The sequence below is a fragment of the Penicillium samsonianum genome (assembly GCF_028829775.1).
Source record: "Penicillium samsonianum strain IBT 33392 chromosome Unknown utg000004l_segment0_segment0, whole genome shotgun sequence".
NCBI classification, from domain to species: domain Eukaryota; kingdom Fungi; phylum Ascomycota; class Eurotiomycetes; order Eurotiales; family Aspergillaceae; genus Penicillium; species Penicillium samsonianum.
In genome coordinates this window covers 4508293-4535733 of record NW_026643262.1, presented here as the reverse complement: position 1 = coordinate 4535733, position 27441 = coordinate 4508293, and the positions used below count along the sequence as shown (strand labels likewise).

The 27441-nt window shown below is 49.0% G+C and overlaps 12 protein-coding genes across 12 annotated transcripts; 5 read left to right on the top strand and 7 right to left on the bottom strand.

Annotated features, from left to right (window-relative positions):
* Nucleotides 1–334: 334 nt before the first annotated feature.
* Nucleotides 335–7330, bottom strand: N7471_008670 (type I polyketide synthase; the record flags this gene model as incomplete). The annotated part of the gene is made up of 5 exons (XM_057281389.1): nt 335–1141; nt 1197–5998; nt 6059–6178; nt 6236–6522; nt 6627–7330. The coding sequence occupies 5 exons, from the start codon at nt 7328–7330 to the stop codon at nt 335–337; spliced, it is 6720 nt and encodes a 2239-aa protein (XP_057135649.1).
* Nucleotides 7331–8595: 1265 nt separating this feature from the next.
* On the top strand, nt 8596–9566 carry N7471_008669 (uncharacterized protein; the record flags this gene model as incomplete). Its single annotated transcript, XM_057281388.1, has 5 exons — nt 8596–8637; nt 8702–8720; nt 8776–8859; nt 8913–9344; nt 9409–9566. 5 exons carry the CDS (start codon nt 8596–8598, stop codon nt 9564–9566), a joined length of 735 nt encoding a protein of 244 aa, XP_057135648.1.
* Nucleotides 9567–10306: 740 nt separating this feature from the next.
* On the top strand, nt 10307–11268 carry N7471_008668 (uncharacterized protein; the record flags this gene model as incomplete). Its single annotated transcript, XM_057281387.1, has 5 exons — nt 10307–10348; nt 10409–10427; nt 10483–10566; nt 10616–11044; nt 11102–11268. The coding sequence occupies 5 exons, from the start codon at nt 10307–10309 to the stop codon at nt 11266–11268; spliced, it is 741 nt and encodes a 246-aa protein (XP_057135647.1).
* A 625-nt stretch (nt 11269–11893) lies between these two features.
* N7471_008667 (uncharacterized protein) lies at nt 11894–12234 on the bottom strand (the record flags this gene model as incomplete). Its single annotated transcript, XM_057281386.1, has 2 exons — nt 11894–12018; nt 12042–12234. The coding sequence occupies 2 exons, from the start codon at nt 12232–12234 to the stop codon at nt 11894–11896; spliced, it is 318 nt and encodes a 105-aa protein (XP_057135646.1).
* Nucleotides 12235–13531: 1297 nt separating this feature from the next.
* N7471_008666 (uncharacterized protein) lies at nt 13532–13765 on the bottom strand (the record flags this gene model as incomplete). Its single annotated transcript, XM_057281385.1, has 1 exon — nt 13532–13765. One exon carries the CDS (start codon nt 13763–13765, stop codon nt 13532–13534), a length of 234 nt encoding a protein of 77 aa, XP_057135645.1.
* A 203-nt stretch (nt 13766–13968) lies between these two features.
* Nucleotides 13969–14398, top strand: N7471_008665 (uncharacterized protein; the record flags this gene model as incomplete). Its single annotated transcript, XM_057281384.1, has 2 exons — nt 13969–14042; nt 14269–14398. The coding sequence occupies 2 exons, from the start codon at nt 13969–13971 to the stop codon at nt 14396–14398; spliced, it is 204 nt and encodes a 67-aa protein (XP_057135644.1).
* A 1362-nt stretch (nt 14399–15760) lies between these two features.
* Nucleotides 15761–16061, bottom strand: N7471_008664 (uncharacterized protein; the record flags this gene model as incomplete). The annotated part of the gene is made up of 2 exons (XM_057281383.1): nt 15761–15856; nt 15924–16061. The coding sequence occupies 2 exons, from the start codon at nt 16059–16061 to the stop codon at nt 15761–15763; spliced, it is 234 nt and encodes a 77-aa protein (XP_057135643.1).
* A 1023-nt stretch (nt 16062–17084) lies between these two features.
* N7471_008663 (uncharacterized protein) lies at nt 17085–18998 on the bottom strand (the record flags this gene model as incomplete). Its single annotated transcript, XM_057281382.1, has 7 exons — nt 17085–18076; nt 18138–18390; nt 18452–18471; nt 18524–18554; nt 18605–18742; nt 18792–18822; nt 18883–18998. The coding sequence occupies 7 exons, from the start codon at nt 18996–18998 to the stop codon at nt 17085–17087; spliced, it is 1581 nt and encodes a 526-aa protein (XP_057135642.1).
* A 793-nt stretch (nt 18999–19791) lies between these two features.
* On the top strand, nt 19792–21455 carry N7471_008662 (uncharacterized protein; the record flags this gene model as incomplete). The annotated part of the gene is made up of 3 exons (XM_057281381.1): nt 19792–20163; nt 20224–20512; nt 20569–21455. 3 exons carry the CDS (start codon nt 19792–19794, stop codon nt 21453–21455), a joined length of 1548 nt encoding a protein of 515 aa, XP_057135641.1.
* Nucleotides 21456–23644: 2189 nt separating this feature from the next.
* N7471_008661 (Zn(II)2Cys6 transcription factor) lies at nt 23645–25216 on the top strand (the record flags this gene model as incomplete). The annotated part of the gene is made up of 4 exons (XM_057281380.1): nt 23645–23918; nt 23971–24045; nt 24109–24371; nt 24440–25216. 4 exons carry the CDS (start codon nt 23645–23647, stop codon nt 25214–25216), a joined length of 1389 nt encoding a protein of 462 aa, XP_057135640.1.
* Nucleotides 25217–25680: 464 nt separating this feature from the next.
* N7471_008660 (Acyl-CoA N-acyltransferase) lies at nt 25681–26163 on the bottom strand (the record flags this gene model as incomplete). The annotated part of the gene is given in 3 exon segments (XM_057281379.1): nt 25681–25818; nt 25872–26114; nt 26131–26163. The coding sequence occupies 3 exon segments, from the start codon at nt 26161–26163 to the stop codon at nt 25681–25683; spliced, it is 414 nt and encodes a 137-aa protein (XP_057135639.1).
* Nucleotides 26164–27156: 993 nt separating this feature from the next.
* On the bottom strand, nt 27157–27441 carry N7471_008659 (uncharacterized protein; the record flags this gene model as incomplete). Its single annotated transcript, XM_057281378.1, has 1 exon — nt 27157–27441. The coding sequence occupies one exon, from the start codon at nt 27439–27441 to the stop codon at nt 27157–27159; it is 285 nt and encodes a 94-aa protein (XP_057135638.1).

Genomic DNA, 27441 nt, shown 5'->3' with positions numbered 1-27441 from the left:
TTACCACAAACAGTATTGTATAGAACATCCACGGGAATGACTCCCATTATTCTAGTGAAACCAAGGCTTCAGGTAGCTGGTTTTCTCTCTGCGGCGGAGGGAGTGAGCCACAAGTCGACAATGGCTTTAGTATCCTAGGATGGTCAATAGTGGTCAACATGTTAGTGGATCACATCATTTGCTCTGCTACTTTGAAAAATAAATGTACCATGTATTTGCATCCAGGGCAAAGGCCAGCAGAAAGGCGAAACTTTTCGAACTTAAACGAATCGACTGTGCATTATATATATCATGGAAAAAGGTACTCCGGATCATTCCAACCATCTAATCTACATTACTTCTGCGACTTGTTCACAATAACCTCCGCCAGCCCAATCAGAGATCCGGTTGACAGCAACTCCAGCACCTGCACATTGGCATTTGCTTCACGGGCAATCCAATTACGGATCTCAATGGCAACCAAAGAATCCAGGCCAAGAGATGAAACTGAGATGGTAGGCTCGATATCCTCCATTGAAAGGACCAGAACTTGCGCCAGCTTGTTCGCGAGTGCCTTGTAGCAGATCTGTAGCGCAACCTCCTTGGACTCAGCATTGGCGAACTGCACGTGGAGCGGCAGAGAGACCTCGTTGGAATCTCCACCTGCATGGGCCTTGTTTGCATTGGCGAGCAAACTAAACTTGGCGTCTTGCTCCCAGAAATGGTCCAATGTGGTAGACTCCAAGCCTGTAATACACTGTCCAGAGCATGATTGCGCCAAATCGCCGGTTATAGTGGCGGCTAGAAGTGCCAGCACCTCAGCTTCATCCATTCCATCGGTGCCGATATTCTTCAGCACCTCCTGTTGCCGCTTTGTATCGACTTCGGCAAGGTAGCCCACGTCGCGCACTGCAGTAAGGTCAATGGTGGTTCCTGGGAGACCCTGACCGCGGCGCCACTCCATAAAGCCGTCCAAGAAGACATTGGCGGCTGCGTATGCGGCTTGTCCTCGGTTACCGATGACACCAGCAACAGATGATAGGGCCACGAAAAAGTCTAGTGGAGATTTAGCGAGGGCCTCATGGAGGTTCCATGCGCCTTCGACCTTGCTAGCAGTGACAGCTTGGAAATCTTGTAGGGTCATATTCTCAAAGAGCATATCCTAGAAAATTAAGGTAAGTCAATTGGAACCGAACGAATCATTGGAATTCACTTACCCGGAGAACCATTGCACCGTGTATAACACCCCGGACTGGGGGAAGATTTCTCATGCCATTCAAGAGCGAGTCCACTGACTTTCTGCTGCTCACATCACAGGCCTTAACGGTGATACTTGTCCCGCTAACGGCCAGTTCGTCAATCAGGGCTTGCACTTTGTCGTTAATTGACGCACTTCGTGACACGAGCACAATGTTCCTTGCTCCCTTCAATGACATCCACTTGGCCATACTCCTACCCAAACCCCCAGTGCCGCCAATGAGAATGTAGGATGCGTCGGCCTTCAAAATATCAGAGCCGGTCTTGGGGACAACCGCATTAACATAGTCGTCTGGTTGGGGGATGATCACAGTCTTGCCCATCGACTTTCCGGTTTGCAACGCACGGAAAGCTGTCTCAATCTCGGAAATCGGATAGGAAGTAAGAGGGAAGATAGAGTGGACATAGCCCTTGCCCATGAGCGCGGACACATTGTCTAACAATTGCTTCATCAACATGGGCTTGTATGCCGCAATCTTGGTGAGGTCGACAGAATGGAAAGAGACGTTGTATTCGAACGGTTGCATGTCCAGGCGGGTGTTCTTGGTGATATCCGCCTTACCAATTTCAATGAATCTGCCGAAGGGGGCCAGGCACTCCCAGGTTTCGCGGAGCAGATCGCCTGCCAGGGAGTTGAGGACGATATCCACACCGCCTGTGGCCTGGCGAAGACTGCGGCCGAATGACGCGTCGCGACTGTAGAAAATGTGGTCCTCGCGAATACCGTACTGCGCGATGAGGAACTCCTTTTTCTCCGCGCTTCCAACAGTCACGAAGATCTCGGCTCCGGCCAGCTGTGCCAACATAATCGCAGCCTGACCAACACCACCAGCAGCGGCATGAATCAAAATCCGCTCCCCTGATCCTTGCTTCAGACGGCCTAGCTCATGGAGAGCGTAGTACGCGGTACAGAACACGACAGGGACAGTGGCAGCAACTTCGATCGAAATATTATCGGGAATGGTGGTTGCACTAGTGCCTCTGCAGCGTGCGAATGTCGAGTAGCCTCCCAAGGGCAGGGCCATGACTCGCTCGCCAACCTTCACGTTTCTGACATTTCTACCAACAGAGGATACGATACCACTGCACTCGATACCAATGTAAGGTTGAGCGAGTTGTCCCATAGTCACGACGATATCCTTGAAATTAAGGCCAGTAGCTTTGACTTCAATCTCGATGTCATCATCAGCCAATGGGCCGGCCTCATCATCTGCAAAATATAGAGTATCAAGAGCACCAAGGTTGCCAATCTCAAGCTTGAAACGGCGATCAGGCTGGCTAAATAGCTGAGACGAAAGAGTAACCTCGTTGGTAGTTTCCTTTCTCACAAACGAGCTGAGGGTGCCATCGTTTACGACACGCGGAACAAGAAGCTCCCCGGTCTCGAACTTAAACTCGAAGTCTTTGCAGGGCTTCACGGAATCACTAGCTGGCCACAATGCCTGTATGGCAGTCAGAACAGGCCTGTCTAGCCTTTTGATGTCCTCGACCCCAAGTCCAAGGGTGGCAACCTTGGCAAGCGTTTCAGAGCGCAAGGTGCGAGTGAGACCAACAATCATCTGGGAATCGGGTGTGTCATTACGGTAAACCCAAAGAACATTAGATGAGTTGAGTAGGGTCTGTTTGATGTTCCCAAACTCATCCTCTGTGAGGTCACGCAATGTCTTGGCTGCAGTTTGTAGTATAATCACATGCTCGCGCTTCTGGGTTACGTCAACTTCATCCAGCGAGGAGATTGACGTTGACCAGTGGGTGTCCTCGTTGGAGATCGCATCATTCAGGCGATCAGCGGCAACACCACACTTGCCAAATTGGGCAATCAGGAGATCAGCTTTAGGTTCGTGGTGACCATTAGTATACCCATTAGTGTACCCATTGGTGTACCCATTGGTGTGCCCATTGGTGTGCCCATTGGTATCGCCATTGGTATCCCCATTGGTATGCCCATTGGTGTACCCGTTGGTGTACCCATTGGTGTGCCCATTGGTGTACCCGTTTGCATGACCGTTAAGCTCCTTCTCATCACTCTTCTCCTCATCAGAAGCGCCGTCGACACGAGCCAATGGCTGCCACTCAAGCTTGTAGCAGAGGTTGCGGACATCCCCGCCAGCTCCTCCAAGCTCGTTGAGAGGGGTCATGATCAAACCCTCCATGTTAATGAGAATCTCACTGGAGCCCTGGGGTGTCACCCACAGATCAAACTTTGTGGGTTCGGGCTTGGACTGGTTGGAACCTCCAATACACCAGGCCTTGAAATAGTCACCGGGGGTGGAGGGAATGTTGCCGTTGACGACAAGATGCTTGATCATAGTTGGCATGTAAAGAGTATCGAGTTCCATACGACCCTTGCCAAGAATAGGCCACACCAGGTGTAGCAGGCCGTCCAAGAAGGCCGGGTGGATGGTCAATGGGGCTTCGAAGTTCATTGGCATGACAGCCTTTGTGTCTCGAACGTGCAAATCAGCACGCGAGTGACGCGGGTCTGAAAAGCAGTTCTCAAGGCCCTGGAAACAAGGCCCGTAGCCAGCGCCGACGTCCGTGAGCACCGAGTACAGATTCTGAACATCAATCTTATATGTAGCAGCTGCCTGCACCTCGTCGGTCTTGGCACGGAATTCTTTCTCCTCAACCTCGACAGAGTTTGACACTGCATTCTGCTTCTGTAGCTTCTTGTTAGGGCGAGTTCGGACCAAACCCTGGCAGTGCTCTATCCACGATCGCTTGGAATTCCACGAGCAAATGCGGAATTCATCCCAGACATCAGATTTGCCTCTAGTGCCCTCGGTGTAAGGTCGGAGGGTGATAGTAGTCTCAGCATCCACATCGTCAGTCAAGACAAGTGCGGCGCCCACGGTCACCTCGCGGAACTCAAATTGAGAGCTTTCCGTAGTAGCGCCGTATTTGTCCGCACGTCTCCGTGCAGCTTCGATTGCCATAGCCAGGTAGCCAGCAATGGGATACACACTCATACCCTGCATCCTATGATCACGAAGCCAAGGGATATCATCGAGACGTACAATGTTTCTCCATGTCGGTTCCAAGTCGTTTGAGTACATCGCCTGAGCACCCAGGATATCATTTCGCATTCCATCTCGAAACTTGTGCTTCTCAGCAATACGAGATTTGTGCCAGTACTGGGTTTCGTGCTGCCAGGGATACTTCGGCAGATCTCGTAGGAAGGACCGCTCACTTGTACCACTGCAAGGGAAGTTGGCCTCATTGATGTTGAGGGTTGCTCCTCGCACATACGCCGCACCGGCAGCGTCCAGAACGGACTGAGCAGGATCAACATTACGCAGAATCGTCGGAGCATAGCCGATCTTAGAGGCTACGGCCGTGCCAAGGGTCTTCAAAGTATCGAGGATCGGGCCTTTAAGTGCGGAATGGGGTCCGACTTCAATAAGGAGATTAGGCTTATCCCCATCAGCGCACATTTTGCTGAGAGCGTTGGCAAAGAGCACTGGAGATGTCAAGTTCTGTACCCAGTAGCTGGGACTCAGGTCACTCGCTTGTCCGATCTCACCGGTCACAGAGGAGAAGAAGGTCGCGGTGGCTGTTTCCGCGGGATGGATCGATTTGATAGTAGCAAGATACACGTCGCTCACATTCTTCATGTGGTTGGAGTGATAAGCCACATCGATCTTGAGCTTGCGGTTGAAAATCTGCTTCTCTTCGAGTATCATCTGAAGTTCATCGATAGCTGATACATCGCCAGAGATAGTCACACTAGAAGGACTGTTCACACAGGCCACAGTCGCGTAAGACGAGAGAGTCTTCAGCATAGGTTTTATAGCTTCCTGGCTCGCACCAACAGCCATCATAGTGCCCTTCAGGTCGGGGAACGAGGTCTTTAGCAATTCAGTCATTTGACCACGGCGATACGCAAGTGTCATTGCGCCTTCTAGGTCAAAAATGCCAGCGGCATAAGCCGCGCCAATCTCGCCGGAACTGTGACCGACAACCGAGGATGAGCGAATACCCCAAGACCGGAGCAGGTCAACCAGCGCAATCTGGAGTGCCGTACACGCTGGTTGACTGAGATAAGGCGTGTTGATTTTTGAGGTTGTCGCGCACTTATACAGCTCGTCCAGAAGGGAGAACTTTGCGCCAAGGTCGTCAGAAAGATACCGATCAGCGCGTTTAACTGCTGATCCAAATATCGGGTATTCATCAATAAGGGGAATGCCCATTTGAGCCCACTGGGCTCCCTGTCCAGTGAATACAAACGCTATTTTCGGGCCTTCACCTCCGAGCACTCGCGTCGGGTTGACCTTCATTTGGGCTAGTTGGATCCCAACGTCATTGAGAGACGTAGCGGAGAGGGCAATGCGGTATGGAAGGTGAGACAGTCTGCTCCCAACTGTGTAAACGAAGTTCCTAAACAGAGAGTCCTCAAAGGCCTCAGGTCGTTGCTCGAAATAAATCCCATAATCCAAAATTCTCTTCCGCAACGCCTCTCTATCATTCGCTGAAATCAAGATAAGCCTGCGCTTGAAATCTTTATCTGTATCGTTATCTTCCTGTGGCTGCTCTGGGGGAGCCTTTTGCAGTACAACATGCGCGTTGGTGCCACCGAAACCGTAGTTGGAGACACTGATATATTTCTTGCCCCGGGGCCACGGCCGGGTTGAGGTCACGACCTTCATATTCCATTCTGCTAATGGAATATCCGGGTTGGGCTTCTTGAAGTCGGCATTGGGCAACAAGAGTCCACTATCAAGCATCATAGCAGCCTTGATAATTGAAACAACACCGCTTGCGCCTTTGAAATAAGAGGTTCAAAATCAGCTTCGGCAAACTAAATACAATCTGGATGTCTTACCTTCGAGGTGCCCGACGTTGGACTTGACTGATCCCATATAGAGCGGATTTCTCGGCGTCCGGCCTTGTCCAAGTGCTGCATGGATCGCAGCAGCTTCAATTGGATCTCCTGCCTTCGTGCCTAATCCAATATATTGTGTCAGCCTCATCGGACTTTCATGGAATGATTGACACGTACCTGTTCCATGTGCTTCAGCGAACCCACAGTCTGCTGGATCCAGATTTGCCTCGGAGTATACACGGCGAATTAATTCCTCTTGGGCTGCTCCATTTGGTAGTGTAATTCCTTTTGTCCTCCCGTCTTGGTTGACACCCGAATGAGCAATGACCGCACGGATAGGATCTCGATCGCGTAGTGCTGCAGAGAGAGGCTTAAGCATCACCACACCCGCGCCCTCGCCTCTTGCAAAGCCGGATTTGCCCCTCTCTTCAAAGGAAAATGTTTTTCCATCATCGTTGAACAACCTGTTAAGATGTTAAAAAAAGGACCACAAGACCAAATCGACGAATATATATCTGCGTATAAGGGGGAGGGGAGGAGAGCGGGGAATCTCAGGTCGAACACTTACTGTGACATGGACATAGTAATGAAATTATCAGGAAGCAGAAGCAAATGGCACCCGCCAACAAGCGCCTCGGTAGATTCTCCACTTCGCAAGCTCTGCATAGCAGAATGCAAGGCGACAAGGGAAGATGAGCAGGCCGTATCAACCGTAAAACTGGGACCCTTTAGGTCAAACATGTATGAGATTCGGTTGGACTGCAGAGCCATTGAATTTCCGGTGGCTTGGAACATCGGGGCCGTCTCGGTATCGCGTAGGTTGTTGAGCTCGTAATCGGAAAAGTTTCCTCCGACAAAGACACCTACATTACGCCCGGCCATAGATTCTCTGGGAATTCCAGCGCTCTCCAATGCCTCGTATGAACATTCTAGCAGCAAACGTTGTTGTGGGTCCATAGAAATGGCTTCTTGGGCGCTGACGTTGAAGAAAGGAGCGTCGAACCGAGAAACATCTTCCATAAAGTAACCGCCTGCGGGGTTGAGGGTTCCCGCCTTGGAAGGATTGGGATGGTAGTAGGAGTCGGACGAGAATCGGTCCTTAGGGATAGGTGTCCAGCCACTTCGGCCTCGTGTACATAACTCCCAAAGGTCGCCGGGGGAAGACACATGACCGGGAAGTCGACAGGCATATCCAATGATCGCAACAGGCTCCGGAGCGGGAGATTCTCCTGCCTGGGGATGTGACCCATTGCAGCCTGCTGTACTGTGCATGGTGGGTGATATTTTTGGATAGAATCGGAAAGAGGGAGGTGTTAATGCTTAGGAAGGGTTGGGAGCAAAGACTGCTAAATGCCAGCCGTGGTCCATCAAGATTGCGAAAAACAAAAAACGAAAATTCAGGTACAGAATAGGGATCAACGAGTTCATACGTGCAATCGTTGTCAGATCGTCCAACAAAAGGGCCATGTGGTGTACCACTTTATGGGTAGCTCTGGATACACTCCAGGGCTAGTTCACCTTCCTATTTTGCGGGATCGAATTGGCCAACCTTGGAACCACCCATGGAAGTATCCTTCAAATTAAAGTTCCCGACTTGTTTTTAAAAAGTGGGGACCAGCTCAATCGGTCTCGGTCCCTTACGCAGCCCCATATGACGCGAGGGGTCAAAACGCCAGGGCTGCGGATTGGTATTTGAATGCTTGATTTTGGCCCCTAGCCCTGAATTAAGACCGGCAGAAGAATTAAAATACCTGAATTACTACATACATATGTAGTATTACAGCTTCCTTAACTGATAAGCAAAGCACTGTAGATGAATCCATCCATGGGCAGTTCTATCACCTGTCTGTAGTATATGGTAAAATGAAGCTTTTCATCCCATACAAATCAATGTATTACCACTTTTTGGGGTGGTTTACTAGGTCTCTACTCTGATGTGTAAAAATGAAGCTTTTTGACGCCATACAAATTCATGCATCTCCATTTCTGCAGGTGGTTTACAGCTCTTAATGAAGCTTTTTACACTATACAAATTAATGCATTTCTATGCTTTTGGGTGGTCTTCATTGAGAGCTTGTAAACCAACCACCTGAAAAATTGGAGATGCATGAATTTGTATGTCGTAAAAAGCTTCATATTAGGATGAAAACTTACATTACATTGTATAGAGCGGTGTAACGAGCGGTCAAGAACCATGCTAAAGTCAAGCATTAAGGCATCAATATTTACCGGAAATGGGGGTTTGACCCCTGGCGTCCATGGGACTGCGTATGTTGTAGTCCCTGCAGATCTACATACACAGTACCGTACAACAATGGCTCTCTGTCGATCGCATTGGCTCAAATGGATATCTCATATCCTATGTTGTATGCAGATCGAATATGTTCGGCTTCGAAAATGGACTCAGCTCCCTCAAGATTCAGTCTTGTTACATAACCCTTGTCTTTGCCTTATTACTCTCTATGATCCTCCAATATATTGATCCTGCAATCTCCCATTATTAAAATTCAACTATTTTTGGTCCCAGCAAAACCAGGATGCATTTCCTCTGTCTTCACGGTGCCGTCGGCAACACTGATGTAAGTGAAGCCAAAATTGAGGAGAGAGAGAGAGATCAGAGTTGGGCGACGCTAATAAGCGCAGAATATCACCATCCAGCTAGGTAACTATGCTGCTTCCGACGAGTGATACATTATTGACACGGCAAAACCATTCAGCACCTCTACAGAAGGATTTGAACACAGATGATGCTGCGACTTTTCACTATATCAACGGTCCTGTGAAATTTACACCTCCACCAGGTAAGCAATCCTCCTGATCAAATCAACGCGTACGGTGTTTAACGGTGACACAGGGTTCGAGGAATATTTTGGGGTGGGGCCGCATTATCGGTGGTCTGATGATGGAGAATCGCACGAGAATTCCTGGATCATGCGCGTGCGCAAGAATGCGGCCGGAGGCAATCCAGAGGATGCGATGAGGGACTTGGCAGGGGGCGCCGGCTGCCGCAACTACAAGGAGTTGATGGGCTATCTCTACGAGACACTTGAAAAACATCCCGAGATCAGCGGTCTAGTGGCGTACAGCGAGGGAGCTTCTGCCGCAGCCACTTTTATCCTGGATGAAGAGCGCAGGCATCGAGAGGAAGGTCGCGATCGCCAGATCAAATGTGCCATGTTTATTACTGGTTGGCCCGCTTTCAATGGCGATAAGGGGTTCATCCTCTCCGACGAAGGGGGTGAGGAAATGATCGACGTGCCTACCCTCCATGTTGTCGGCGCAAATGGTATTGATGCCATCTCTCCTTGCTTTGACGTGTGGCTGATCACAATTTATTTTTTTCTGAGCAGATCCTTTCCGATACGGTTCATATGCCCTTTATGACATTTGCGACCCCGACACAGCTGAGCTTTTTGATATGGGCAAGGGTCACGTCATTCCACGCTCGGGTTTGGTGATTAACGAGCTGAGTAACGCGATACGAGAATTGATCAAGAAGACATATTAGGATTGGGTGGGGGGAAGAAGATCGAGGATCGGACAAGGACTACTACCTATTACGTAGGTGGGTGAGATCGATAGTTGAGGAAAGACTATTCCGAATTCCACACTATCCACATCTCCTCGCCCTTTTCATCACCGGTAGTTTATCGGCCTCGAGATCTGCAGACGCCAAAATAAAAATCCCTATAGGAACATTTGAAGTTCCGGCGAAGTTCGGGTTTTCTGGCGTTTAGGTTTTATGTGCGACAAATGGGGGCAGATCGGTCAACTTCGATTCCAATTGGTTCAGCTCGAGCCGCAATGCAGTCAAGTGGATGCCAATAGCCTGAGAGTGTGGATTCCTTCTGGAAAATTGTCCCGAGTAACAATTCGAGACTAATAAACAATGAAGGCGTAATATTCAAGTTTTTATGGGCGGTTTCCAACACTGTGGATGAGCGGGACCAAACCAATGCAATGGGCCGGGTGGATCAGTATTATGGTTATCGTGGTTAGTATTACGCTACGGAGATATTCGGGTCCACACAATATATACATATGTAAGTTATAAACTCATGCTAACTAACGAGCCCTTACATTTATGTATCAAATTACAGACCCTTAAATGTAATTTATGAAAGGGCCGGTTAGTACGTCAGGGTCGTCCAAAGATAATTACAGCTTGCCCCTGCTGTGCTTATCCCTTGTTATCCGCAACAAAATTAATTTTGCGACCGTCGAATTGGTGTGATTCAACCCAGCAAAATGCATTTCTTGTGTCTTCACGGGTCAATGGGAAATGTCACTGTAGGTCAAGATCCGGGGGTTCCAAGGAAAGAGATTGAAGGGCAGGACTAACTGTTGCAGGCATTCAGTGCACAGCTAGGTATGTGTCAATTGACGCTGTTCAAAAAGCTCCCATCGGCTGACAGGCCATTCAGGGCCCTTGCGACAACACTTGGAACAGGACAATGCGACTTCTTTCCACTGTGTCAATGGCCTGGTGAAGAGTGATACCCCTGAAGGTTCGATACTCCAGCAAAGGTGCATATGTTCCTATCTAACAGAAAGCAGGGTTTGGGGACTTCTTTGGGCCCGGACAGCACTATCGCTGGATAGGAAGAGAAGGCGCCGACGAAGACACAATAAACAAACGAATTCGCGGTTCGCGGGTCATCCAGAGTCCGGAAGATACGTTAAGATCCCTGGTGCATGATGTGACCTGGATCAACCACAAGGAAATCATGGAGTATCTCGACGAGACACTGGAGCAGAATCCCGATATCACGGGTATACTTGGATACAGCGAAGGAGCGTGTATCGCATCAACTTATATCATACACGAGGAAAAGATGCATCGGGAGACTGGCCGCCCTCGGCGTATCAAGTGCGGTATCTTCTTCACCGGCATGCCTCCCATTAATCCAACTCAGGGATTTGTTCTCTATGATGACACGGAGGATATGGTTGATGTACCCACCCTTCATGTCATTGGTTCAATTGGTATTATACCTCCTCAAATCAGGTTTGACAATTTGCTAATGATTTCTATCCGCATAGATCCCTACCGAGCTGGTGCAGACGCGCTATATAATGTTTGCGATCCCGATACGGCCGAGTTCTTTGATACTGGCAAGGGCCACACTGTTCCGCGTGGCGGACCTGTAATTGATGAGCTTGGAGCTGCGATTCGAGGGATCATAGAGCAGGCCGAAGCCGAAGAGTGAAATGTCGAAAGGTTGTGAAGGATACGTCCAGGAGCGCTATTGTCTCAGATATTTTTGATACTATTACATTGAGTGAATTCCTCCTCGAGGTTAATAGGGACAAAATAATGGTAGAAGAACCCTCAGTTCTAATATCATCCGACGTATAGTCTGCCTCCATGGGCCGGAGCCCACTAAGTGCCGCGGACTCGCAAGTGCATGAGCAGTTCCAGTTGCTCATGCCTAGGCGATGGCGGCTACTTTGGAATCTTGTTAGCTTTATGTCTCGAACGCAGTTGGCAATAGGGCATTAACGGGAGGGGGTATCTCCTTTCTTTGGTTTGTATTGCTGGGTAAAATCTATCTCCAAGTTCAAAATATTTCGATGGATTTGATGTCAACCTGGGCTCTTTGTTACCTCCGTGGTTTATTTAAAATTCCGGGCATAGACAAGACCATCGTACCTTGGGTGGTTATGCGTTATGCTTGTTGTAAGAAGTGCATTTCCACGAGCCGGTATGACTCCCACCTTCCAGCACCTGTTGCTCGAGTATGTCGTGTGGTGTGGGATGGCAGTGGATTGGCCGATGCGCTGAAACCCCGATCGGCGTGCAGAGAAGTTCAGCTTTCTTTTGTGGTGCTCGTCCTAACGTTCGATGTAGAAGAGGTATCGGATGTACTTTGCGTTTCCCTCCTGTGATTCCCATCTGTCGTTGTCTTCGTCCGCGGTGGAAATTTTGGCTGCGAGGTCTTTAATGTTTGTGGCGACCTCTGCGCAGTTGGCTTGAATTTACTGATCATCTCCAGGTTTATTTCTAGGATCTGGAGAAGGCTCGGGTCTGTTTCCGCCTGATTCTGGGGCTGCTTGGGCTTGGAGTTAGTGAGAGGGGCGGGGCTCTGATTCCTGCTGGCTGGCTGCGGGGACTTCGCCGGGCTGAAGGTAGCTGCGAAGAGATCGTCGTCTTCAACTTTGACTTGGACGTCCATGTCTAGGTTGTTTTGGTACTGGATCGCTTTCGCTTGGTCGTAATTAATGTCAATGTTTGATCAAAACAGCTTCAATCTACGCTCATTGATCTTTCAAATTCAGAGAGGTATTATGCTGATTAAAACTGAAATTTAAAATTCTCACCAGCTGCTGGCTATACGTAAACCTGACATCTATAGAAATCGACTAGAGGTGCAAGGATCTATTCATTTGACGGAAAAGCGGAATCATATGAAGCTATACACCTATAAAATTAAGCGAAGTTGCGTGTGATCTAGTGAGTGCCCGCGTCCTACCCGTAGGTATATAGATTGAGTGAGCCCATTGGTGGTGTTCGCACCTTGTCTATCAGATAGCTTTCTTTTTCTTAAGTGTACAGTCCTGCCCGCGGAAAGAGACTAAGAACGCCCACCAAAACAGATTGGCAGACTGCCGCGCCGTCGCCGCCGTTATAATCCTAGTTCTGATCATCGGCGCCGCCTTTCTTTGGCGCTGGTATGTCAACCCTACTTTTTTCCTCCTAGATTGTGTGTTGTGCTAATAAAGGATATATGCAGCCTGGAAAAACGCGAGGCCCGTAGGGCCGTCCTCAAGCGGTGCTTACGCGCCGATGGGAAATGGCGGACAAGGCCGCCGCTAAGCAGCGCAAGAAGGTCGAGAAGATCCAATGCCATGCTTAGGGAAGAAACTGGCTGGGACTGTGTACACATTGGAGTTGATGGTAAAATCTGCGCACTAGATATGATAGCCTGGAAGGTCGACTAGCCGTACTAGTTGGCAGGGTGTGCCTTTGTCGACGTCTCCGAGTAGGATGGTCAGGTGAATTCATCAAACCTACACTAATGACGAAAATGACCGTCGCATCCTCTGTAATTCTTCTATACCCGTCGGTTCGCCAAGTCCTACGGACTCGACGCTGCCTTAGCAGCTCTTGGAGATTCGTAGAGGATGTGGCCTGCGTGGAGATTTATCACACCTGCGTTTCTGCCCATGATCATGCGGGTCTCTTGCATTACTCTTTCCTATACGTATCCCCGCTGGCCCATGCGCACTCGTAGCCTCCTGTGCAGGTCAATTTGCTCGTCATTGGGCGTTGGAATATGTTGAGTGTGGCCTTGTGTCTACCAAACTCTCGAGATATCGTATTTGATGGGTCGCCTCACGGAGTGCCATTTGGCGAAGGTTTAGGGGTCGCGTAATGGCGCGAAACCTGAGCTGCGTGAACGGCTCAAGTTTATCGTTGTTGGTTGAGTGGAATGGCCGCTAATGGGTATTTCTTCTTTGTGAGCTTTGTGTTTATGATGCGGGCATCGACGGAGCATTGAGGGGGAGGTGTTTGTCATGTTCGGTACGGCGAACGCGATGGATTGGGCGACCATGATGAAGAGCTCGGCTTTCAGGCGATGGGATTCCAAATTTGCTCGTTTGTCCACTCGTCGACATCTTCTTGGGCTTGCAGCCGAAGGAAAGGTCTGAGAGTGCGCCACGCTTCCCTTGTCGGCGCGATTCTTGGAAGTCGGAAACGAGCATCGCGGGAAGGAGACGTATCTTATTTTCTGGTCAGACTTTGTGCAATTGTGTCTGAAAGTTGAGACAGTAGTCGAGTTTATCCTGCAAAATAAACTATCTTACTTAGCTCATTTTTTAGGCGGAAGTCTGGAGCATAGGGTGGAGGAGGTTTACCTTTGGTGGTTGTAGTTTTAAACCAGGTACAGGAAATGCGAAGGTTGAAGATGCGAAGGTTGAAGAAGCGAAGGGAGAAGATCGATAGAAAGTATCTTAAGCAGCAGTTCCTACGGCAGGTGCGGTAAGCACCTTTAGGGTAAAGCAATAGTCTGAACAAAAGGTAAGAAAAATTGAACATTTTATCATCAATGGTAGATATATATTTGTTTTAGTTCAGCCAATGTTCTCCCACATCCACCGGTCCACCCACTGGTCATTGGCCTCTTGGGCCCGTAGGCCCTGCATCTCCCCAAGCAGGCCTAACATTCGCAGCTCAAATATTTCCAGCGTTTCTAGGACCTTATCAGGTATTCCGACGCCGGGGTCAGCGTACAGACTGATCAGAGCTGCACTGTTCCCGATAATGACCGTGGCCTCTTCCAAAATTCTTCTATATCCCTCCTTCCGCCGCTCGCGGCGGACTCGGAGCTGCCTTAACAGCTCTAGGTACCCAGCACTAAGGGAGGCCACTTTTTCAGTGTTGTTAGCTTATTCCGTGGGACGAGATTGGCAACAGAGTATCGGGAGCGTGTGTATCTCACTTTCTGTGGAACACTTAAGGAATTGTGTTTTTTGGTTGTGAGTAGCATTAACTTCAACCTGTAAAACAAACATTCTGAGTTAGCTCATCAGATGGCCAGCAAGTCAAGGTTGGTCGTGGTGCCGTGTCAATTTACCTTTGGTTGCTAGTTGATATTTCAAGGTTAGAGGAAATGTGAAGGAGAAAAGAAAACAGAAATGATCGTTTGGGAAGAGATTAAATAGTAATTTCTACGAGACAGCGCACCTTCAAGAGGAAGGCGCGACGGTCACCTTCAAAAGGAAAGAGGAAGACTGGTGACAACCGCTCTTCAGGTATAGCCACAGCATGAACGAAGTCCACATTTTAATATATCTAAGATCAGTCCTAGGCAGTGATAAATTATACAAATAGTAACCCGCAACTAAGAGGAAAGTGATATTGAGTTGATACTTAATTTATATATGAGTATAATAAAAGGTGAAAGAAAAGTGAGGTTTGACGATGCCAGTTGCGGGTTATATATTGAAGATGAGACTGAGTTCAGATGGTTTTATGACCACCTAGGTGACTCACTCTATCCATGTGCAATATTCCGGTAGAGATGTCTACCAGATTCCACCAACTCAACTAGGGTCTATAACATGAAAGTCGAGCAGAAGCTGGAGCAAGACGGCCAGTATATGTCCTAGCATCCAGATGATTTGGAACTAATCACGTACTCTGTGCCCCATACTATTGCGATGCGTTTGGCAAATAACCTGTACTGCTCACTGTCGATCTTGAAACGAAAGTTCATCTGCTACCTGGAAACAATGAGCACTACATAATTGGGTTTCGGCCAAGTCGAAAGTTCTAGCCATAGGGTAATGGGTCAAACCTTGGGTGGACTTGGTTATTATTGTTATGGGAGATGCAATTCTAGGGTATATCTAAATATGAATATAGTGAACGCAAAGAAACATTTGAACGTACCAAAAATTTCAATTAAATTAGCTGTGGTTTCGTTATCCACAATATGCTTGAACCCAAAAATCAACACACGGCTCCATATATAGACTTTCAGCTTATTTCGATGATGATATTACCCAGTCTGATCACAGCTGTCCTGAAGTATGACACGGTACTCTTCTTCTTCGGCCTCTATGTCGAACATATGCTCAAGACGCTCCTCCACTCTCTGTCGTAGAGCATGTCTGGCTACAATAGTGACATGGTAGCGGTCGTTGAACGGATCCAGAGTCCCAAATGCTGTGTGCATGCGTAGGATTTGCCAGGCCTCACGTCACATAACTCCGAGCACAGATCCGTTGGATATCGCGGACCCGCAGCGCCGTGAGCTGCTCGAGTTGGGCATTGTTGAGGGCCCGGATTGCCTGGTTTTCTGCCACTTCTTGTATGTCAGCCAGGTTTGGGATGCAATTTCAATGCCGTTAGACACACAGGATAGAGCTCTTGGTCTTTCACTGGTTCGGCATCGTCAAGTACTTTATAATAGGGAGAGAGAAAATCTTTATCGCCTATTGGTGTAGCAACCGGTTCGAGATTATCCATGTCGAAGCCAGTGAGGATCTTCTCCATGTAGTAATATTCTAAAAGTGGATGGCACCGTCTTTATCCCGAAAGACGTCAATCCTGACAGATCGAAGTGCTTCGGGGCCCCGGGTTTAAAAGTGCTCAGCCCACCAGGCTCGTGCAGGTAGCTGCATGACACCACTTTGCATACGAATCGCTTTGAACACACTTCCCTCAATAATCTTGGATTGCCGATATTTAATTGGCTCCATCCAAATGAGGAGCTTATTCTATCTTAATTATGCGAACACGGTCTTACCTGTTGTGTGCATGCCTTTGGTGCTTTCTGTATATGACCGAAGAACATATGCCAACTCAGAGCTTGTTGCAAATATCAACGTCATACTAGAAATCGCTCAAATATCAAAACTTGCCAACACCTGCCAGAACTACATGGAGACCGGATCAGAATCGAGATATTATCAAACAACAAGCGCACTGCTGCCACAACTCATGATGAATGGCCCCAGATTGTTGTGTATCCAGGCCTTATTTGGAATGATATGTGGAGGAAACGTTCTGTCCCTCTCACTATAACGATGGTTTCGTTTCGCTTACAAATTAAAAAAACCCGAGTATTGGCAATATTTTTGGGTATGAATGGCGATATAAAGCCCGCCTCGCCTTTGATTGCAGCAGCTCTTCAGTCATCTTACCAGCTCGGATTCCATAGGCGCAAGTGCAATGAAGACATCAATTCGGATTGGACAGACAAGGAAGGCGTTCACGGGTGTAATGTGTGCTGCTTATATCCTCGATACAAGGCGTGTACTATAATCAATATAAATTCTCGGGACAGTCTAACATGGGGCCGTCTTTGGACATGCTTTTCAATGGGCCAATCCTAATAGGGGCATGAAAGAACGAGGTTCGAGGGCCACTATCGTAGAACCCAGAATAGAAATCTAGCAACATGACTTGGGTTCGGGAGCACTAGTGCCCAGCAACACTGATCTACCAACCAACCCCCAGATAATCGAGAGAATCCTTCTCGTAGCATTGGCACACTATTATTTACAACTTGGTAGTCTAATAAAGCAAACCACCAGGCCATCCGTTTTCTACGGTATAGGCGTTTGAGGGCGTGGACCCTGTCAAGGTTTCATAATACTTCCTTCCCCCACACTCGTTCTCCTCAGTCACATTTGTACAATGGCCCTGTATCAACCCCGCAATCTGCGCTCCGACCTCCCTACCCTCAAACCATGCCCCATGTAGAAAGCCAAAGTACTGTGAGCTTGTCGCCTCGCCCGCAAACCACAATCGTGAAGTATTGGCGCGCAGGTTCTGGTGCATCTCTAGAGTGGTTCCTAGCGGCCAGTTTGAGTAGCTCCCATATGCCCATTCCGCCTTGTTCCATCTAGGATATAGGAAAGCAGTTGGTTCAGGGATAGTGGTCCCGGGAAACATCTCTCGCAGGACGGCCATGATTTCAGCCTGGGTCTCAGTATCGGAAAGGCGCTCAACGCGGTAAGCCTCCTCAGCGAGAACCGTTGCAAACAGAATGTTCGAGCCTTCTAAGAAGCCAGGTGCAGACAGCGACTGGAAGGATGCGAAGTAGCCACGCCGTTCCGGGGAGGCATATAGTAAATTCTGGCTGTTCTTCGGCCAGAAGGTCTCGTTGAATTGCATGAAGATCTTGGTGTAGGTCCCCATGGTGAATTTTTGGATCGCAGTGCGTTTCCATAAAGGGAGCTCGGGGTTGAAGTCCACCACCATGTTCTGTAGGACGCCAAGGGAGAAGGTGCAGATGGCATAGCTCGCCGTAATACAGGTGCCATCATGATTATAGACTGTGACCCCAGTGTCCGAGTAGCTAATGTTGGTGACTTTAGTATTGAGAAGTAGGCGGCTGTCATTATTCTCCAGGAAGGTGTCTGCCTCGCCCTCGATAATAGCGCTGTATCCGCGCGGATCCGTGACTAGGTGATTATCGGGCCCGAATTGGCCAAAGGTAAAGCCACCTGCCGCAAGGCTGAAGGCGAGGGAGCTCTCACCGGCAGGGGAGGCACTTTCCACATCTATGACAGTTAGTTTTATGGATATGGAGTATGGGAAGTGTGAAGGATAATGTCAACACACCGCCTCTCAGCCAGTCTACTGCCTGGGCCGCCATGTCGTCAACCTTAGGTTTCCATCCTCCCAAGGCCATGCCTTGGCGGATACTCATGTCCTGTAGGTTGTTTTTAAGGATAACTGAGCCAATTTCTGCCATTTTCTTAGACGCTATTTCGTATTCGTCCAGTAGATAAGTGTAATCAACCGATCCGGTGTCATCGTAGGTCTGCATCGAGGTGAAATCGGAGAGCGCCGTTGTTAGATTATATTTTTGGGCCTGCCTCATGTTAGCTTTCCAGATAGCATCCCAATCGTCTTCTTCCTTCTGGATATCTCACCAATCTCAATATCGGGTTTCCTGATGACTGGTCAGTGATATTCTCTACTTCATCGCCAAATGGAGTTCTCACCAGAGCCATTTGTTGCACCGGCCCCTTGCACCTGTTTTAGAATTAATAATGATAGATTTAGGGCTAGCACAATAACCTTACCCAGTATGCTCCGAGTTCAACACCATAGGGTGTGCCGTCTGCCTTTTGTCCGAATGTCGTATGGTTCACCCGCCCGCCGATTCTGTTCTGGTATTCAACGATGACAAAGTCGGAGATGGATTGATTGTTCAACGCTTGCTGCTCAGATTAGACTTGCTTGGATGGACTAACGGGGGGATGGGCATACCGCAGCAGTAATCCCCGCCATTCCACCTCCCCTGGAGAGCATCAGTTCCTAGTCTCTAGCAACAGAGGATTTCCAAGCCGTCGTTGCTTACAGGATGGCCACGGTAGTATTTCTACAGGCCCCAATCCCAGCAGTCCCTTGCGCTGCTGAGCCCTGGACAACCAGGCCCAAGATGCTCGTAATGCTGAGAAGGCGTTGTAAGTGCATGTTGTATTGCTGAGAAGCCTGTTTGCCAGAGTGATAGCAGGATCAAGATCGGGCGACTTTATATACCTACAACTTGATAAAGCGGGGCTCATACCAAACTTTGCAACTGATCCCTGTTAGGCTGCATGATTTCCCCAAGGGGCCCCGCGTGGGTCCACCTTCCCAGTAAGGGAATAGTCAAGCAGGAGTAAATACCGCTGAATGCGTCCCTACCACTGCCGTACTTGTCGTTCATGGGGTTACAGAGTTACACCGTGGCCGATGAATCCAGTAGTAGCGGCAAATTAGTCGGCAGATGACCATATATGGTGGGGGCGTCCACCTTCTAGAATAGGCATGGCGGGGACATTGGGATGGGGCCCTAACAACCAATAAATACCCGCCATCCAAAATTGTTGGATGTATATTCCATCCTACTTACTGAGAGTTCAATAGCTTGCGCGTCGGTCTTACATTTTAGTATGAGGTTAGGGCACCTGATAAATTCACCTCACTCTATTTTTTATTGCAATTTAATCCCCATTGGGGGCGAGAGAGTGAAAAGTTTATCCTTTGCCTCGGTGCCTCACCCTGACAATTCCCATCTCCCTGTCTAGCTTTATTATTCGGCATATCAGGAATCGTTGTTTCTGCCGAGCAGTGGGGGAAATGACTTTGGGGACCCCAGATAATCATCGCCTTGGCATGCGTCCTAGACCCGGGGTCTCCCAGGCACTGAATACTTAGCATGGTTATATAAGAGACCTATACTTCCCATCTCATAGTCATCACCTCCTATCTCCACGCAGTAAACATGGAATCAAAGAGTCCCACAACTTCAATATATTCCGTCATGGCTTTGGAGAGTGGCCCTGCTACCAATACTATTCCAGAAGATATCCCTGGCACACGACTTCTCGTGGATGAAAATATTACACAAGTTGTCTGCCATCCCCGGCCGAGTAAATCGCCCAATGATCCTCTCAACTGGGGTCGGGTGCGGAAGTACACGTCTATGTCTATTGTCTGCTTCTGGGTCATGCTGTTAGGCGGCGCTACCCTCTCGCCAGCAGTAACATATAGGCCCCTGATAAACGAGATGGGCATGGCTGTGAATTTCCTGAATATTGTGGCTGCACTCGCACTGTTACTTATGGGACTGGGAAACTTGCTTTTCAATCCTCTAGTAAGCGTGGTTTTGGTCCATGTGTGGATAATTTGAGTCGGACACTCACCCGGACCTTAGGCACTACGATTCGGAAGACGTCCAGTGTACCTGATTTCTGCCTTGATCAGCATAGCTGCCTCGATTATTGCTGCTAGCTCAAAGTCCAAGGGCGCCTACATGGCGGCTCGGGTACTTCTGGGCTTCGGAGCGGCGCCCTTTGAACAACTCCCCGCTCTCACAATTGACGATCAGTTTTTTATTCACCGTCGAGGATTCGGCCTGTCATTGTACACATGCGCGCTCAACGTTGGGTCATTTCTAGGACCCGTGGCATCGGGATTCGTGACGGAGAGCATGGGATGGAGATGTAAGTCATGCCGCCTTATATTGGTAGATGCCGTTGTTGTTAACTCAATCCACTAGGGATGCACTGGTGGTATGCCATCTTCCTTGGGCTTGCCGCTGTCCTTATCTTCCTGTTTCTAGAAGAGACAAAATTTGCCCGCCATCTCCATGATACCGGTCCTAACATTGAGACCGAGGTACACGCCTCTGAGCAACCAAAGCCCTACTACCAACGCCTAAGTCTCTTTACTAGCCGCGACAGTCCCCTCGGCTTCGTTCAGCTCGTACTCGGCACCTTCAAAATGCTCCGTGAACCGATTATCTGGTGGTGTGGGATTACATATGGGTTCGGGGTTGCTTGGCTCACCATCATGGCCTATGAAGCTAGCACCGTTTTCGCCACCTATGGCTTCTCCTCTGCTGCCATCGGCCTCGCCAATATAGCCCCCTTCATGGGCGCCTGCTTGTCACTCTACGTGGGTGGTGCGGGAACAGATCGGTTCATGGTATGGAAAGCGCGCCGTAATGACGGAGTCATGGAAGCGGAATCACGCATCTACTCTGTGCTCATCGCGGGCCCCATTATGTGCAGTGGGTTGGTTCTATACGGCGCCGGTGCCGCGCACCATGTACACTGGATGGGACCTGTTGTTGGGATGGCAATGATTGGGAGTGGGCTCCCTATTGGGGCGGAGGTCACGCTGGGCTATGCGAGTGAGAGTTATCCGTCACTAGCCGGAGAGGCAACAACGGCGCTTGTCTGTATCCGAAACATCATTGGGGCCGGGATGACTTTTGCCATTGGACCCTGGATCGAGCTTTGTGGGCTGCAAAATACATTTGTGACAGTCGGTGTGCTTGCGTTTGTCGTGTTCTATTCGGGGATTTTCTTCATCTGGAGAGGAAAGGCCTGTCGGAGAATGGGAGCAAAGCGGTATTACCAGATGGTTGCAAAAAACCAGTAATTGGACCTATAGTAGCTCTGAACAGTATAAGCAGCTAGCGAATGCAAATGTCAAGAGGTGACTTTTGTACTCCCAATATTTCATTTTCCAAATGCTACATCGGGATTTCCCCGGTGGTGCCAAAGGGCTATGGCTTTGGTGACTGAGGATGAGAATGGAGCATTGTTCCATACGCTTGTATGCAGCTCATGTTGCGAGGGGAACCTTTTAATGGCATTAACTGAAAATGGAGTTATCGATAGAAACCCCTAGATGATAGTGACTTTTCCTATCGCCCATTGATTCTCGATACACGGGCATTTAAATACTTATTTTATAACTTTCTAGCAATAAGAATGCACTGATAACTCCCCTAATAGAGTGTCACGTCGAGTTAGTATAGGATCGCCTTCCCTTCTAGTAGCACGGAGACGCCTAAAAACGTACTTCTAAGTGCTAAGCTTATAGATTAATAGTCCTATTAACCGGCAACAAATATGTAATAATATTAAGGGCTATAAAAGAGGCGCATTATTACTCACTATATCGTTGGGGTTGGACTGCTGCGCCGTGCCTGAATATCGCTGCAATTAATCGCCTGCACGGCTGTCAGCAGACGACTATACACTTCTCATGAGCTGATTTTGAGAATATGCAATCGAGCGCGAGCTTCCCGGTCCGCCACGAGTACACCATGACGATAATCATATAAATTGTACCATTCTGGAGTTCACGGGGTTGTTTCTCAACCGTGCGTACCACGGTCTATCCTTCATTGGCCTACATCGCCGTGTCTCGGTGCTTGCATCTCCTTCTCCTTCCCGTTGTGGGGTTGAGCTGGGCGAGATTTAGCTTTCTGGCTAGATGGTGACGAGGACCTAGGTGATGCCCAACTGAGGAGACTCGCCCACCTAAGCGAAGGCTCTTCGTTCTCATTACGAAGCAATAATTGAAGAAGTGGCACCGTTCCCCGGACGAAACTCAAAGCTGCTGATTCGGTGGTGCAAAGTACATTCTGAATCCGTTGTGCCGGATTTCCCCTTTCGATGGGAATACTATCAAGAATCATGCTTGGTCCTCCCGCCTAACCCCAGCTGCTAATCGTCTACAAATGTTTCAAGCTATTGCCTCGAATCCACATTGATATCACAATGGCTTTCGCTGGATAAGGTATGGCTATCGCGCATATCTAGTATTGACTCTAGATGGATACTGTTTAATATCTCATATGAAATGCAGATATGCAGCTCTACCGTTACTATTATAGTGTCTATTTACACACCAAAGCATGTTTAATCTCGGAATTGACGCCCCCAAACTGTACTAGAGCGCGGCCCAACGCCAGGTGTCGCTCCGCACAAATGTTCGAACTGTTCGAAGTTCGCGAATTTCGACGAATCAAATCGAATTCGAACCTTGGTTTTCGTGCTTCGAACCTATGGGCGATTCGATTCGTCAAAATTCGCGGGTTTCGAACAGGTTCGCGAACCAATGTCTAGTATTTGAGCAGTGGCTACGCTCGTGCTGCCAGCCATAACCTCAACAACCGTGACCGCTGTATCCATTGAATTCGCACATAGGAGGGCGTTGTTAGTACGATTCATAATATGTATTCAGAGCTGATACTATGTTAAAATAGGTGTAGAATGTCAACCTTACGTATGCCAAAGAAACCATAACTATGTAACTATTCAGACTTCCAACGTGCAGCATCTTTCAGCCTTAATAAGGTCCCAAGGGTCTTGCCTTTCATGGAGAACCGTCGAATCCCCAGCACATCTCTCCCGCCATTGAATAATCTCTTGATATCTACCTCTGCTGCTGGTATGGCAAGGTAAGACGAAGCCGGCAAGGAAAAGTCTCAGGATATGCCGAGTGTCCGAGATACCCTAATTCTAATATAGAAGTCCACACCGAAATAAATATCATACGATACTTCAAACTTTCACGACCAGAAATTTCTGTCATAATTTGATATCTCAAAACTGCCATTTGATATTGTATGAAGCAAATAAAAAAAATTCATGCTTCTAGAATATTTCTTGCCTCCCATCATCGGGCTCGCAGTCTAGAAAATAAGCTATCCCAAATAGGCAGTCGGACGCGCTATGAGGACCCCGCATGATCCGGCGCCCCCGCATTGCATTAAATGGCCCCGGGCCATTCACATTTCCGCCCAACGCTTCCAAGTACAACACCCCAAATCCGGCATGTCGACCCGCTCACACCAGGGCTGCTGGACGTGTAAACAACGGCGGCGTCGCTGCGACAATGCGCGCCCTTCGTGCCAAAATTGTGCCGAGCGCGGGGCCGCGTGCGAGGGCTATGAGGTCCGGTTAAGGTGGGGTACGGGGATTGCATCGCGCGGTCGCTTTACTGGTGCTGATAAACCGGTTAAGAATTCTGTGCCGTCGAGGCCGACGGGGAGGCAGAGGGATCTTAGTAAGGAGAGGAGAAGGCGGGTGGAGATCGAGGGAGATTCTGGTCAGTGTGGTTTATGAAATGTTGCAGTTGCTCGGTATTGATTGATGCGTAGCTTTGGATGGGAGTCGCGAGTTGGAGCTAGCGGTTTCGCAGAGGGTGGTTGAGGATGAGGTTCTTTTCAATGAATGTGAGTTACCAGCAGGAAACCATTTCAGCACGCAGTTGCAACACTGATACTGATATCGAGTAGTTAGGAATAACGGCATTAACATTCTTCATTCGACAACAGCAAGAGATACCGTGCTTTATTCGCGTCTCCCGCAGCTTTGTCAAGAATCAAGCGCCTTGTATTCTATCTGCATTGCATTTCAACTCGCACTATCGAGCACGGTCACCTCTCAGTTCTGCGAGTACTTCGATACCGCATTAAGGACTTTTCGATCAGAACTGGCGTGCAGCACGACCCTATCTGATGGGACGTTGGCTTCGGGGCTGCTGCTGTGTAGCATTGGCGTGCGTAACCTCAACTTCTTGTTTCAGGTATCCTCTGGCTTAAGGTTCTGACACTGATTTGATCCCAGCTGATGCACGGCCTGCCTTGGACTATGCATCTAGAAGGTATGCACAACATCCTGCAGAGCCACGGCCTCGAGGATTTGCACCACCAACCTACCCAAACTCACTTTCGTATCCACCAGCTCGAAGTGATGGGGGTATTGGACCTGGCCTGCTTTTCGGTCGGTCGCCAGGCTCCGAAAATTGGCATCTGGCGCCGATATTGCCAGCCCGAAGCACCCAGGTATGGTATTGAGCCTGTAAGCGGTCTGCCTCGTACACTACTTGATATCTTTGCTGGGATAGGCGCAGAAACCACGGAGCAGACTCTTTGGGATTGGCCTGGCGAGCCAGGAAGCTTTTTACGGTGTTATCTGTGGGAGGCACATCGACTGGCTGGTATCCTGACCCTCAGAAAACAAGCTAGCACTTCCTCTACTCCTATTCCCAATAACAATATCTCGGCATGGCGGCAGCCTTCCAAGTGTCCGGCAGATACATCCGTGCTTGTTGCCCGGATCCTGGCTAACCTTGATGCTCTCCGTCTCGCGTCAGTTGAGCGCCCAACGGAAGATGTCTTCATCAAGAATGCAATCCTGTTTCCTATGTTTGTCGCTGGATTGGAAGTCGATATCCTCTGCCGCAAGCCGGAATGGCAACAAATCATTAGGAATGGCTTGGTAGATTGCCATCAGTGTGAAATTCTTCTTAGTCTGCTGGAAGAGTTATGGCAGAAGGAAGATCCAAATCTGAGTGTGCATGAGTTGGCTCGACAAAGAGGTCTGGAGATGGGGTTGATATGATTTTAGATGGATGTAATTGCAGATCTGCCACAGCTATATGTTAATCTGACTGAGAGATACTCAAGTTATATACTAAACTCGGATCATCGGTATAGGCGCCTCAAGAGAGGACATAAAGGAGCGAAGACTGAATCGCCTCCGTCCTATGATATTGAAGGAAGTGCTGTTCGTTTCCAGAGTCTAAAGAATGGAATGGCTTGTTTCAATTACTTTGCCGAACCTCACAACAATGTAATGAGCCAATGCTCACATCACCATACAATAATTCTTCTACAGCGTTGACTTTCCCGGATGCACCGTGACCCAGTGCTTAAACACATGCTCTCCAGTTTGACTCGCGCCATCCACCAACTCAACCTCTTCGGCTACTCGAAGCCCAAGGCTCTCGTAGAACCCCACGTTCTCCTCCCGGGTGCATTCAAGATATAACGGGTCATCGTGAACGTGTTCCAAGATCCATCTCATCACGCCCCCACCAGTCCGCGTGATTGTAGTGAAGGATGCACAGCAACAACCTCAAGGTACCATAGCTTTTGTCGAGAGTATCTTGCTTCCAATAACTTCACACTGGCTTCATGTCTGTCGAGGAGAATTTCAACGCTCTAAGAGGGTCGAGTCAATATAGCACCATAACAAAAATTAGCGCTTTGCTTACCTTGTCTCTCACTCCGCTATCCTGCGCTCGTATAAGACGGTCCAACAACCACAACTTGCACGCAAGCCATAGTCGCGATAAGGACCAGAGATTTCGCCCCGGTGGTGGGAACGGAAACACCACCGCACCGGCGTTATCGTTTTCGTGCACAGATGATCCAGGATCCTTCTCCGGCAATGCGGCAACAGCAGAGACGGGAGTGTCTGGTCGATAATTGATTTCTGCCACTTCTCGAATATTCTTCTGCCATTTGTCTAACGTTGGCAGATTTGAATACCTTGCCGTCGAACATTATACGCTGGATACGACGATACTGCCAGCTCCAGGTGCCCGCGTCCTGTTCAGCCCAAGGTGCAGCATTCGGCCTCAGCCATCAGATCAAAGGATCAGAAGAGAAAGCACGATGAACCGTTCGCGCGATGGCGGGAATAAGATACTCTTCACGATCGATCTTTTAGCAGTTTCGCTAATCACCACTGCCACAAGGGTGGTCTGTGCCTAGTGAAGAGACAGAGAGAAAGAGAAAAGCCGCACCTTTGTGAACAGAATAGGGGTCAACATTGACCAGCTGTCTGGCAGACATTGTCCTGAGTCTCTGAGAGTTGCCACTGAAAGGGGCATGAAGAGCAAGAAAGACGCCCATGACACCACTTTGCATACGAATCGCTTTGAACTGCGCTATACGACACTTCTAACACTTACGGGTAGAACGAAGCGAGCTGAGGCGATCATTTCATTTTTAGCTAGAGTTGTCTGTTCACTTTGTCTATTCAATCTTTGTCTGAGCACAAGTCGTTCTCCACCAAGTCCACCCCATGGACTCGCAGCAAGTAGGCCAGGAGAAGTTCATCTGGGAGAATGGCTCATCTCCCAAGTCTTTACCTGCCCACTCTTGCCAGGTAAACTCTTCGGGCATTGTTCCGAAAGACTAACTTCGCGCTCGCATTAGTCTTAGAGTTCTCCTTAGCCTTCCTAGCTATGCTCACATTGCGCCTTGGGTAGCAATTTCCGCGGATTTTGCGATCCCGCATGAGACTGTTGTCCTGGGTGGGATCGGGCGATTTTTTCCCGAGCGTAGTCCGGTATGGTAATCTTCACACCTGATTTCGTCTCCACCCGTGCCGTTCACCACCAAGAGCACTAAAGGTACCAACGCGTGCGTAAACCTCCAGCTCCGCAGAAAGTAATTTCTTTATACCCACAATCGCAGCGGCAACGTCCTAACTATACTTGGGTAATGCCTCTCCCCGTAAGCCACTCTGGAGGATTTCGATGAGGGCCTTCGTCACATTATCAATATCGGTGGCTGCCAGTAATGAGTTATGATCCAGCGCTTAATGGCGTTGTGTCCGGTGATAATCTCAGACTGTGTCTTTGCGCAGCGGTTTGGCGTGACTGTATTGTAATACCCCCCATGTGGTGGTGGGTTGAACGCGCTTGTCTGATTCCCCTCCCGAGGTCTCAGGTAGGTAGTCTTCCAAGCTTTTCCCAAGAGTCTAACAAGAGCAGCAGCGCGCTGGACCCGCCGCTCACGGAGCTGAGTGAGTCGCTCCAGCTCACCGTCTCCCAT